General features: G+C 41.9%; 2 protein-coding genes across 6 annotated transcripts in view; both read right to left on the bottom strand.

Moving 5' to 3' along the window:
• LOC118395551 (zinc finger and BTB domain-containing protein 32-like) overlaps positions 1–3,832 on the bottom strand; it is a 153,614-nt gene extending 149,782 nt beyond the window's left edge. For 2 of the 5 annotated variants that reach the window (XM_052465114.1, XM_035789377.2), the window contains exon 1: positions 1,532–3,677. In XM_052465114.1, coding sequence (XP_052321074.1) covers positions 1,532–1,817 — 286 coding nt within the window. In that variant the 5' untranslated portion in view covers positions 1,818–3,677. The other 3 variants (XM_052465118.1, XM_052465115.1, XM_052465117.1) reach the window with 3 other exon arrangements.
• A 2,448-nt stretch (positions 3,833–6,280) lies between these two features.
• The window catches only part of LOC118395642 (uncharacterized), a 28,133-nt gene continuing 21,690 nt past the window's right edge, over positions 6,281–12,723 (bottom strand). The window contains exon 6 of the mRNA XM_052465110.1: positions 6,281–7,904. Coding sequence (XP_052321070.1) covers positions 6,856–7,904 — 1,049 coding nt within the window. The 3' untranslated portion in view covers positions 6,281–6,855. The remainder of the gene's footprint in view (positions 7,905–12,723) is intronic.

Below are 12,723 nucleotides of genomic sequence, written 5' to 3'. Positions count from 1 at the left end.
GTACATAATGCATATACTTAAACGCAGACTCTGTGATATGACGTGACCACAAACAGTAGTGTGAACCACCCTCCAATATCTCACTTTTCATTACATCATCTACACCTACTGTTAGTGTCATGTTGGTTAATCTAATCTACAAAGAACTTGTGCTTGCCATATCATCCTGGGCACAGTGAGACACACAGATGCGCTACATACACTAGCACTCCCAAGAGCGAAGAGAGCAGCTGTGCCTGGACTTTGCAATCTCCTTCTTCAAGTCCCCCTTCCGACACTGGCTGCCTATCGAGGGCAAGTGACGGGCAGAACCACCCATAGCACCCACCTCCTCTCTATCCCACATGCCAGAAGAGATATAGCAAAATAAAAATCACCCATAACCTATTTCTGCCAACTCGGAGGAGTCTCATTCATATTTTTGTTTTCTCAACTAAATGGTGTTTTATAGTTTATGTTTCGATGTTTGCCTATACCCATATATTTCAGTCTATAACTGCCATGTGGGACTATTAAATAAAATAAACAAGTTCACGACACATCTGTTACACAAAAATAGAAACATTTTAAATTTTTCTATAATTATTGCCAGGTTGGTTTTCAGAGGCTGTTCATTTAATGAATCAAGTAGGTTAATTCATTGTTGTGAATCCCTTTTAGGTATTTGTGATTTCAACATTATTCAACTGTTTGTTGTCTTGTATTATGTACAACCACTATGGCACTACTGTAGTACTGAGCTATGCCTATGCCTATGCCATGTGGTGGAGGAAGGGAGACAGGAAAATAATATTTATAATATGACTAATGAAAGCATACTTTAGTGTAAGACAAGACAAGGGGAGGGAAGCTCAAAATAAAAACATGCCAGACAGATGAGCCAGTGTATTGAACTGAATTGCACATTAATTAATTGACAATAGCTGCATAAGAACTCACTTGGCGATCTGAAAGCTAAGTTAATGTGGATTTTCCCCGTGTTTATGTTGTTGCTATTTTGAATCGTAGAAACTCGTTTTAGCAGCGTAACTGTCACGGAAATCAGCTTTGTTTACATACCGGGGATAAAGAGAACAGGTTTTGGCTGTAATGACGTCCAAAATTGGAGGCATTAGCTCATCACACCATTGATATAGCAATGGACACTGACAACGAATTGAATGCCTTTGTGGCGCAGGGGTGATAGTTCGGTAATCTGGCCTTGGATGTAAGGTAATACTACTCATTACTTCTTGATATACTATTTATTGATTATGTTCCATGCATCACATTATTTTATTGAGTATGATAGGAAATTCAGTAAATCAAGAATCTGGTTAGAAGTTGCTAAAATAATTTTCTCTTAATTGACCTTCCTGATAAAATCCAAAACTGCACGATAGCTAGCTACGTACTTAATTATTCAGGGGAAGTATTGAATACTACTATTCAAAAACTGACCAAGACCCAATTCTGGGTAACACATCTCAACACATGCTCACATGGGAACGGGGCGAAAGGCTCCGCAGTCTTGGTCATTTGCTAAATGTACCTCTTGCCATTCCTCTGTATCTGTCGAGGAACTTGACACTATTCGGACTGGCGGGGACGCGCTCCCGCGTTGTCCTCTCTGCGCGCTCCCGTGCCACCTTCAGTTCCAGTTGCTGTAGTTTCCTCCGCAATGTCCTGGTTTCTTTCTGGCTTTGAGTTATTTCCAAACGAAACACTGCATAGTCGTCGTCTACGAGTTTACAGATTTCTGCAACGGCTGCATTCGCTAGCACCTCCATAACGGAGGCTATTTGAGTGTGAAAAACCATAACGTTGCAGTTAGCCATTGTTGGCTAATGTTAACCAGATAACATCTATCAACCAAGTTCTGTCTCCAACGCGAATTAAACACTACCTAGGGTAAGTATGTGATGCGGTGCAGGTAAATTAGTCATATTTTGAGTTCCAGGGTATTAATAATTGTCTACATTACAACAATAAAGACGCTAAAGTAGAAACTGTTCTTAGTCACTGTTCACTTCCGTTTACACTGAAGAGAAATGATCTTATTGGTTGGCGTCATAGTCCAAAGGGTGTGGTTCAATGAAAAAGTATGCGCTCTATTCTTTTAAGTACGGTACTGCTTATCACAAAATCTCCTATGATCTGTATCTTTCACGCTGAGAGTTGACTTCTTTAGAAATAATAGAGTAGAAAATAATGACTTAATTCCATTTACATCACCTCAGTATTTGATTTATTATGAATCCCCTTTGGCAGCAGCCACTCTTCCTGGGGTCTGGCAAAATTAAGGCAGTTATACAATTTAAAAAACATTACAATACATTCATAACAGATTTCACAACACACTAAGTGTGTGCCCTCAGGCCCCTACTACATATCTACAACACGAAATCTACGTGTACAGTGCAGTGCATATGTTATCATGTGTGTGTATGCATATGTTTGTGCCTATATTTATGTTGGTTCACAGTCCCCATTGTTCCATAAGGTGGATTTATTTTATTATCTGTTTCTACTGCTTGTATCAGTTACCTGATGTGGAATAGAGTTCCATGTAGTCATGGCTCTGTGTAATACTGTGCGCCTCCCATAGTCTGTTCTGGACTGTGAAGAGACCTCTGGCATGTCTTGTGGGGTATGTATGCATGGGTGTCTGAGCTGTGTACTTGTTGTTTAACAGAGAGCTTGGTACTTTCCACATGTCAATCAATACCTCTCACAAATACAAGCAGGGATGAAATCAATATCTCCTCCACTTTGAGCCAGGATAGATTGACATGCATAGTATTAATGTTTGCTCTCTGTGTACATCCAATGGCCATCCGTGCTGCTCTGTTCTGAGCCAATTGCAATTTTCCTAAGTCTCTCTTTGTGGCACCTGACCACACGACTGAACAGTAGTATGCACACATGACTGTAAGTCGCTTTGGATAAAAGCGTCTGCTAAATGGCATATATTATTATATTATTATTATAGGTGTGACTAAACTAGAGCCTGTAAGATAAATATTAAACTGTCCTTATTATAGCATAGATTTGCTGTCTCTCTAAACAGGTACACAAGTACAGTACCAGTTAAAAGCTTGGACATACCTACTCATTCCAGGGTTTTTCTTAATTTATTGTAAAAATGTTCTACATTGTAGAATAATAGTGAAGCCATCAACTATGAAATAACACATATGGAATCATGTAGTGACCAAAAAGTGTGAAACAAATCAAAATAGCCACCCTTTGCCTTGACAGCTTTGCACACACTTGGCATTCTCTCAACCAGCTTCACCTGGAATGCTTTTCCAACAGTCTTGAAGGAGTTCCCACGTATGCTGAGCACTTGTAATGATTTAACTATTCAAATAATATCCGGACAGTCGAACTACATGTTTTTTTTTTTTTTACTTCAATGGAGACATGCTCACGGGTGCGCTGTGCTCTGCTTGTTTCGTTAGAAGGGTGTAGAGGGGCGAGAGAGGAGCGGGGGCCGGTGTGTGTGACAGTAAATATGTGGCACAGAGGGAGTGCGAGAAAGTAGCCAAACCGACTTGCGCTAGTTAGACAAACCTGCCTTACATATCTATCATACCATCTGGTAGTACCTGTCTTAATTGCATTAAAGAAGCTAGTTAGCTACAGTAGCCAGCTAGCTAGCTAGCTAGCAAAAGTAGAAAGGCCATTAATATGAAACAGCCTACCTGATGGTTGATCGTTGTAGACTACTCCTTCTCATTTAGCCAATTAAATTCCGCAATTGCATTTTGCAACGATTAGAAATCTCCCATTTCACTTGCTACGCATGGAGCCTCTGAATGTAGCGCCACTTTGATTGACGACAATAAGAAAAAGCTTTACCTGTGCCTCTTTATGGGGTGCACTCATAACTGTAATGGTCTATGCTTGTAGGATATGTAGAAATGTCACACATATAATTGTATTTCATTTGAGACATAAGCCTTAGTTGTTAAAATAGGCCTATATGTTTCTCTCAAATGAATACTAAGTAATAAGTAATTCAATACTAATGTCCATGGATATTTGAATAACAGTGCCCATCCCTAAATCAGTCCCTCCAATGATAAAAATAACCATGACATTCAACACAGTCAATTTTGTATTTAACCTCAACAAAAAAGGTCATACACACAAATACGTTGAAGTACAGTACTTTGATTGCACCACAGATGCATGTGACAATTAGAATAACTTTTCTTAATGTGGTAACACTTGACCTTTTCTGTGAATCTGGTACCCTCACTTTGATAGAATACTTTTGAAAAGGTTCAACATTAGATTACGCACTGCTGCACTACTTGAATTGAGGCACTATTGTTTCCTCATTTATAAAACACCAGCATCATGGTTGTAAAGATGGGGAGAGGTCTGCCCATGATAAAGAGATGCTTAGCTTTTTTTGACACCTCACACCACAAAGCAAGTCATGCAGGGTCTAGAATATTATCTCTTATCTTGATTATTGTCCAATCATATGGTCAAGTGCTACAAAGAAGGACATAGTTAAGCTGCAGCTGGCCCAGAACAGAGCAGCATGTTTTGCTCTTTGTAATCAGAGGCTAATATCAATAAGCCAGTCTCTCTGGTCTAAGAGTTGAGGAAAGACTGACTGCATCGCTTCTTGTTTTTATAAAAAACATGAATGTGTTAGAAATTCCTAATTGCTTGCATAGTCAACTTACACAAACGCCACCAGGGGTCTTTTCACAGTCCCCAGGTTCAGAACATATTCAAGGAAACATACAGTATTGTACAGAGCCAAGATTGCATGGAACACCATCTCATATTGCCAGTGAACAACAAACCTGGTTTAAAAAAAATAAAGCAACACCTCACACCTCTCCCCCATGTGACCTACTTTTTGTGTGTACAGTGCATTCAGAAAGTATTCAGACCCGTTAACATTTTCCATGATGGAGGATGGAGGCCACTGTGTTCTTGGGGACCTTCAATATTGCAGAATTTCTTTGGTACCATTCCCCAGATCTGTGCCTTGACACAATCCTGTCTCGGCGCTCTACGGACAATTCCTTCGACCTCATGGCTTGGTTTTTGATCTGACATGCACTGTCAACTGTGGGACCTTTTATATAGACAGGTGTGTGCCTTTCCAAATCATGTCCAATCAATTGAATTTACCACAGGTGAACTCCAATCAAGTTGTACCAATGGAAACAGGATGCACCTGAGCTCAAATTTCAAAACAAAGGGTCTAAATACTATGTTTTTTCTTTTTAATAAATGTGCAAAAATGTAAAAAGTATTTAGCTGGGAAATTGTTTATTGAATCCATTTTAGAATAAGGTTGTAACGTAACAAAATGTGGAAAAGGTCAAGGGGTCTGAATGCTTTCCGAAGGCACTATATGTACTGACATCCACCAATCAGGCCTTTCTTTATGTTAGTGGCCAGACGGAAGCCACTCCTGGTACTGTATGTACAACTGATAATGCAAACAATCATGCACACTACATTTTTTGTCTGTAATGTATTTTTCATTATGTGTCAGACCCCAGTAATGCTAACTGTCACCAATGGCATCGGCTAATGGGGATCCTAATCAAATCAAACAGGAAAGGGTTGTCGGACACCATCCCACCAACCATCAGTATACTAATTATTTCCTCAGTTCACCTCATCATGCAGTTCCCTACTACATCCAAAACTAACAGAATTAACTACAAACTAGCACTACATGGAAGGATGTGGACTGTAGTGTGAGGAGATGACAGAGGCTCGCCTCATAGGAGACTGTTGCCGATTACTGCCCAGGTGTGGTGGTCTCTCAGGCACTTATTGCTGCCGATGCATCACCCAGGTGGTGGATGTTCCAGCCTACCTACAGAGGAGGAGGTGGTGTGTACTGCAGAGACAGATGTGCCTGATAAAGCTCCGAGCCTGTCTGACTGATGTCTCCCTGTACCATCAACGCCGATTCCAGTCAAGCTACTCCTTTACTGAACTGCATTGTCATCCAGCTGTGACCCTCTTCCATGAACTGCCAGCTCCCTGAATTTGTTTTAGTTAGTTTTTTAAAAGTGGTAGGTTCTGTATGAGAAGTGCTATATGAAATATCAATGGGCTGTGTGCATTTTCTGCTGGTATATCCTGAGGTAGCTCCTGCTCAGCTGGTTTCTCTGTGGGTTCAGGAAGAGGTGTAGTCTGGTTGTCCCCCATGACCATGGTCCCCTCAGGGTTCCCCTGACCCTCCACACACCCCTCCTCCTGGAAGAGAGCGGTGATACAGATTACACAGACATACACTCACTCAGATAAACACACTTTCAACATGGCGTGTTTACCCACCCCCACTATGTTAGTCCTATCTATCTAGTAAATTCCTCAGACAAACGCGACTGAACTATTTTGATGTGTGTGTAGATATTTCAGTAAGTATGGTAAAGCGCTGATGTGTATGCAGAATAAGGTGAGATCAGATGGGACGCATATTAAAGGGAGTCTCATATAAAGTCTTAATGAAAAGTCCCATTGTGTTTATTAAACAATTTAAATACACCACATGAAAACCACACAAAAAATATGAATAAAAAAAATAAATCAGCATGAACTTGAACTGCATTCATTTTCTCATAAGTTTTTGAGGGTAAATAATAAAATGAATGTGAACATCATATAGCCTACACAGTACAAACACTATGTAACATACTTTTTAGGCTTATACAATGTCTGAATGCAATATTTTACCCAGGAATATTCAACAGTGAAATATGCTACTATTGTTATTTCAAATGCATCGGTGGCTCTTTTCTGCTGACAACAATGAAAATGAATCTTAATGCATGATTTGATCTAAACATCAGAAGCTATCAAGAGGAATGGTTACTTTCCATGTTATAGAGTGGGATGGTTTTTCTGCTGGTGTATCCTGAGGTAGCTCCTCTCTGAGAACCTCTTCCCGCATTGTGTACAGGCGAACGGCCTTTCTCCCATGTGGACCTTCAGGTGCATCTTCAGCTGGTCCTGGCGGGTGAACCTCTTCTCACACTGGAGGCAGCTGTAGGGTTTCTCTCCTGTGTGGACCCTCTGGTGCCTCTTCAGGTCACCAGCCTGGGCGAAGCGCATGTGACACTGGGTACAGCTAAACGGTTTCTCCCCTGTGTGGACTCTCTGGTGTCTCTTCAGGCTGAAAGAGTGAGAGAAACTGGCTCGGCACAGGTGGCAGCCAAATTGTTTCTCCCCCGTGTGCACCCTCTGGTGGATCTCTACCTGTTTGGAGAAACTGAAGACTTTCCCACAGAACGAACACGGGAAGCGCTTCTCTATGGCGATATCACCTTTACTGATTCCATCTCTACTATTTTCATTTGTCAATGAGCTTGTATAGCCATTTAGTGTTGAGGCACTGGCATTGTCTGAGTTCTGGTTTAACATTAGGAGAGTGTGAGGAGGATGAAGGCCAGGAAGTGTCTGTGTTGTTACAGGGTCCATGTTCCAGTTGATAGATCCTATAGAAGGCAGGCTGAAGGCAGCACCTGTTGGGGGGGTAACCTGAGTTGCCATCAGTCTCTCTGAATCACAACTATAGGAGCAGGACGGAGCATTGCTAGCGAAGTCTGTATCTGTTCGCTCTCGCTGCATACTTACATCACCTCGTCCCTGCGGACCAAATCTACACCTTACACTAGTCTCAGCCAGTCTGTTGTCTTGGAGACTAAGTTTGGATGTTGTTTTGTGTTCCACTGTCGGTTTCTGGTTGAGGTTAACAGTGTTGTTCCACAGCCCAGAGTTGAGGACGCTGTCCCAGCCACTGACCTCCACTATGTCGCTTCTGGTCCTGGCCTGCTCAGTGATGTTGTCCCCTGGGCCCTTGGCTGCACCCATCTGGGTCTGGGAATCCAAGCTGGCCACCCAGTCTCCTCTGTTAGCCTCCAGCCAACCACCTACATGAAAAGGTTAGAAAATAGACTTTACAACCATGGCAGAGAGAATGCTATATATTTCGTTTTTTTTTGTCAATTACCTGGTCAAGTTCAAACAATTGTGTTAAAAAAAAATGTAAACTTAAGTTTACAGTATTAATTTAATTTTAAGAAGGAAGAATAAATAATAGCAAGGTGCATCACTATTCCCATTCAAGTATATCTATGCAGGTAGCCTAGTGGTTGAGCCAGTAACCAAAAGGTGACGAGGTAAAAATCTGTCGTTCTGCCCCTGAGCAAGGCAGTTAACCCACTTTTGCCCGGGCGCCGAAGACGTGGATGTCGATTTAAGGCAGCCCCCACACCTCTCTGATTCAGTCAGTTGAATGCCTTCAACTGTATTCCGCATTTAACCCAACCCCCAAAAATCAGAGAGCGGGGGGGGGGGGGCTGCCTTAATCGAAGACGTGGATGCTATTATTTATTCTTCACTCATAAAATTAATTAAATCAATACAACTTATGTTTACATAAAACACAATTTATAAAAGTATGAACTTTCCCTTTTATTATGTACACTACATGACAAAGTATGTGGACACCTGCACGTAAACATCTCATTCCAAAATCATGGGCAAGGCACTCTCTGGGAAGGCTCTCCTCTAGGGGATTTTAAAATATTTTTTATTTATTTTTAAAAATCGGCCAATGTTGGGCGATTAGGCCTGGTTTGCAGTCGGCGTTCCAATTCATCCCAAAGGTGTTCGATGGGGTTGGGCTACACTGTACAGTTGAAGTCGGAAGTTTACATACACCGTAGCCAAATACAATTAAACCCAGTTGTTCACAACTCTTAACATTTAATTCTAGTAAAAATTCCCTGTCTATGGTCAGTTAGGATCACCACTTTATTTTAAGAATGTGAAATGTCAGAATAATAGTAGAGATTTATTTCAGCTTGTATTCCTTTCATCACATTCCCAGTGCGTCAGAAGTTTACATCCACCCAATTAGTATTTGGAAGCATTGCCTAAAACAATTTAAACTTGCGTCGAACGTTTCAGGTAGCCTTCCACAAGCTTCCCACAATAAGTTGGTGAATTTTGGCCCATTCCTCCTGACAGAGCTGGTGTAACTGACTCAGGTTTGTAGGCCTCCTTGCTCTCACACACTTTCTCAGTTCTGCCCACACATTTTCTATAGGATTGAGGTCAGGGCTTTGTGATGGCCACTCCAATACCTTGACTCTGTTGTCCTTAAGCCATTTTGCCACAACTTTGGAAGTATGCTTGGGGTCATTGTCCATTTAGAAGACCCATTTGCGACCAAGCTTTAACTTCCAGGCTGATGTCTTGAGATGTTGCTTCAATATATCCACATAATTTTCCTACCTCATGATGCCATCTATTTTGTGAAGTGCACCAGTCCCTCCTGCAGCAAAGCACCCTCACAACATGATGCTGCCACCCCCGTGCTTCACGGTTGGGATGGTGTTCTTCGGCTTGCAAGCCTCCCCCTATTTCATCCAAACATAATGATGGTCATTATGGTGGAACAGTTCTATTTTTGTTTCATCAGATCAGAGGAGACTTCTCCAAAAAGTACGATCTGTGTCCGCATGTGCAGTTGCAAACCGTAGTCTGGCTTTTGTATGGCGGTTTTGGAGCAGTGGTTTCTTCCTTGCTGAGCAGCCTTTCAGGTTATGTCGATATAGGACTCCTTTTACTGTGGGATATAGATACTTTTGTACCTGTTTCCTCCAGCATCTTCACAAGAAGTTGTTCTGGGAGCGATTTACACTTCGCACCAAAGTACATTCCTCTCTAGGAGACAGAACGCGTCTCCTTCCTGAGCTGTATGACAGCTGCGTGGTCTCATGGTGTTTATACTTGCGTACTATTGTTTGTACAGATGAACGTGGTACCTTCAGGCTTTGCTTCCAAGGTACCTTCATTGCTCCCAAGGATAAACCAGACTTTTCGAGGTCTACAATGTTTTTTCGGAGGTCTTTGCTGATTTCTTTTGATGTTCCCATGATGTCAAGCAAAGAGGCACTGACTTTGAAGGTAGGCCTTGAAATACATCCACAGGTACACCTCCAATTGACTCAAAATCAGAAGCTTCTAAAGCAGGGGTGTCAAAGTCAAATGGACGGAGGGCCAAATAAAAATTTAGCTACAAGCCGAGGGCCGGACTGTTCGAATGTTCATTGAAAAATTTTTAAATGACGATATAGTCTAGTGAACCTAATTGAACCTACTGAAAACCTAACAAATATATTCCAATATGATCAGATAAATAAAGCAATATTTTCTTATGGCTCTGTCAGTAATCTTTAATTTTCAACAGACACAAAAGACAAATTTCCTTTATATAAAAATCCCCATAACATGAACATTAAATGAAAGAAACCGGTATTCAAGGCACCATCAGTAGCCTATATTTTCTATTTTAGCAAAAGTGGGCTAAATTTACTTCAAAGAAAAAAACAATAATAGCAATTTTCTATCATCCACTCAACTGAAATATTTTTAAAATATAATTGGATTGAAATACAATAAAATAAAGTGCAAAAATCTATTAATCAAAAACAACACTTTGTTTAAGGAGAAGTAACATGCAGTGAAAACAAATATTAAACTTTAACTTTTAAACTTGAACTGAGTAAAAACTCTAAATATGTGATTGCACAGTAATGTTCACTTGTTTGAGGTTGAGGGTGATACTTGGTGGTGTCCCATCTTTTCCACAAGTTCATCAATGTTCGGGTAGGCTCTGAGCTGAGGAAATCCTCAGAATTGAGTGGAGGTGTTCAGCAGTAAGTCGACTTCTGTGTGATGTTTTGTTCAAGTTCATCAAAGAAAACAGTTGTTCACACAGGTATGTGCTGCCAAACATAGACAACGTTTGAGCAGCCTGGATGCGCAGCTGGGGCATTGTGTCGGGAGGAAACGGGCGAACTCCGCAGCACCCACTGCCGCATATTTTGCCCTCAGTGCATCATTGCATTGGAGGTCAATCAACTCCATTTGGAGGTTTGGTGGTGAGCTTTCCACGTCAACAGCAAATGGGTTACCGAGCAGTTCCAACCTGCTTTTTTTGTGCTTCAAAGTCAGCAAATCGGCGTCGAAAGTCAGCGGCAAGCATACCTATTTTATCAGCCAACTGTCGGGAACGCACTGGTAGAGAGCTTCTCTTTCATGGTCTGGCAGCTGGGAAAGTGGCTCAAATTTTCTTTCCGCATCTGCGTCTCCCACAGAGTCAGTTTGGTTTTAAATGCCTTCACTGTACTGTACATATCAGAGATGACACGATCCCGACCCTGCAGCTGCAAGTTCATTGCATTCAGATGACTCGTAATGTCACACAGAAAAGCCATTTCACACAGAAACATTTAGTCTCGGAGTTGTGTTGTGTCTTTCCCTTTGCTGTCCAAGAACAGACAAATCTCCTCACGAAGCTCGAAACATCTTTGAAGCACCTTTCCCTGGCTTAGCCATCGCACCTCTGTGTGATAAGGCAAATCACCATGCTCCGTTTCTAACTCCGTCAGAAATGCCTTGAACTGGCGGTGATTCAAACCTTTGGCTCTGATAAAGTTAACTGTGCGTGATGATGCTCATTACATGCTCCATTTTCAAGGCTTTACCGCACAACGCTTCCTGGTGTATGATACAATGATAAGCTGTCAGCTCACCTGTCGCGTTTTCCTCTTGCATCTTTTCCCGTATCTTCGCCACCAGTCCGCTCCTGTGTCCACACATCGCAGGTGCTCCGTCGGTTGTCAAACCCATGTTTTTCCCAAGGCAGCTCCATCTCATTTACACATCTTGACACCTCTTCATACAAATCATGCCCCGTAGTTGTGCCATGCATAGGACGTAAAGCCAAAAACTCCTCTGTCACGCTTAGGCTGGAGTCCACTCCCGGATGAAAATTGACAACTGGGCAATGTCAGAAATGTCGGTGCTCTCATCCACAGCCAAGGAATATGCAATGAAATCTTTTCCCTTTTTCACAAGCTGCTCTTTTAGATTGATGGACAACTGGTCTACTCTCTCGGCAATGGTGTTTCTGCTCAGACTCACATTTAAAAAGAGTTGCCTTTTTTCTGGGCAAACTTCGTCACAAACTTTAATCATGCAGTTTTTGATGAAATCCCCCCTCCGTAAATGGCCGGGCTGATTTAGCGATCTCTTCTGCCAAAATAAAACTGGCCTTGACAGCAGCCTGGCCTTGTGATTTGGCTTTTTGAACAGAGCCTGTCGAGATTTGAGGCCTCGTTTTAATTCCTCTGCCTTTTGTAGCCTTTGTTCCATGTCCATATTCTTGTTTTTGTCCGCGTGTTTCGTTTCATAATGTCGTCTCAGATTATACTCTTTCAGTACCGCCACACTTTCTCCACACAGAAGACACACAGGTTTTCCAGCTACCTCCGTGAACAAATACTCCGACTCCCACCTTGTTTGAAACCCCGGTTCTCAGTGTCCACCTTCCGTTTTGCCATTTTTGATGGGTATCTGAAAGTTAATTTTACTGTGATGCTGACAACTGCTGTGCCAATAAATATTGAAATGAAGCAGCCTACTGCTCGGTGCGTCACCGTTGCATTGTGGGAAATGTAGTATTGGTGCGTGTAAAAGATCTGCGGGCTGCCGGCTTGCTGCGGTCTGCGGGCCGGTTCTAATAATAAATCAAGATCATCCCAGGGGCCGTAAAAACCTTCTCGCGGGCCGGATGTGTAGGGCCTTGACTCTGACATATGTGTTCTAAAGCCATGACATGATTTTCTGGAATTTTCCAAGGTGTTTAAAGGCACAGTCAACTTAATGTTTGTAAAC

Source organism: Oncorhynchus keta, chromosome 16 (assembly GCF_023373465.1).
Source record: "Oncorhynchus keta strain PuntledgeMale-10-30-2019 chromosome 16, Oket_V2, whole genome shotgun sequence".
Taxonomy (NCBI): Eukaryota; Metazoa; Chordata; class Actinopteri; order Salmoniformes; family Salmonidae; genus Oncorhynchus; species Oncorhynchus keta.
Note: the sequence above shows the minus strand (reverse complement) of the source record. Positions and strands in the feature narration are given on the sequence as shown.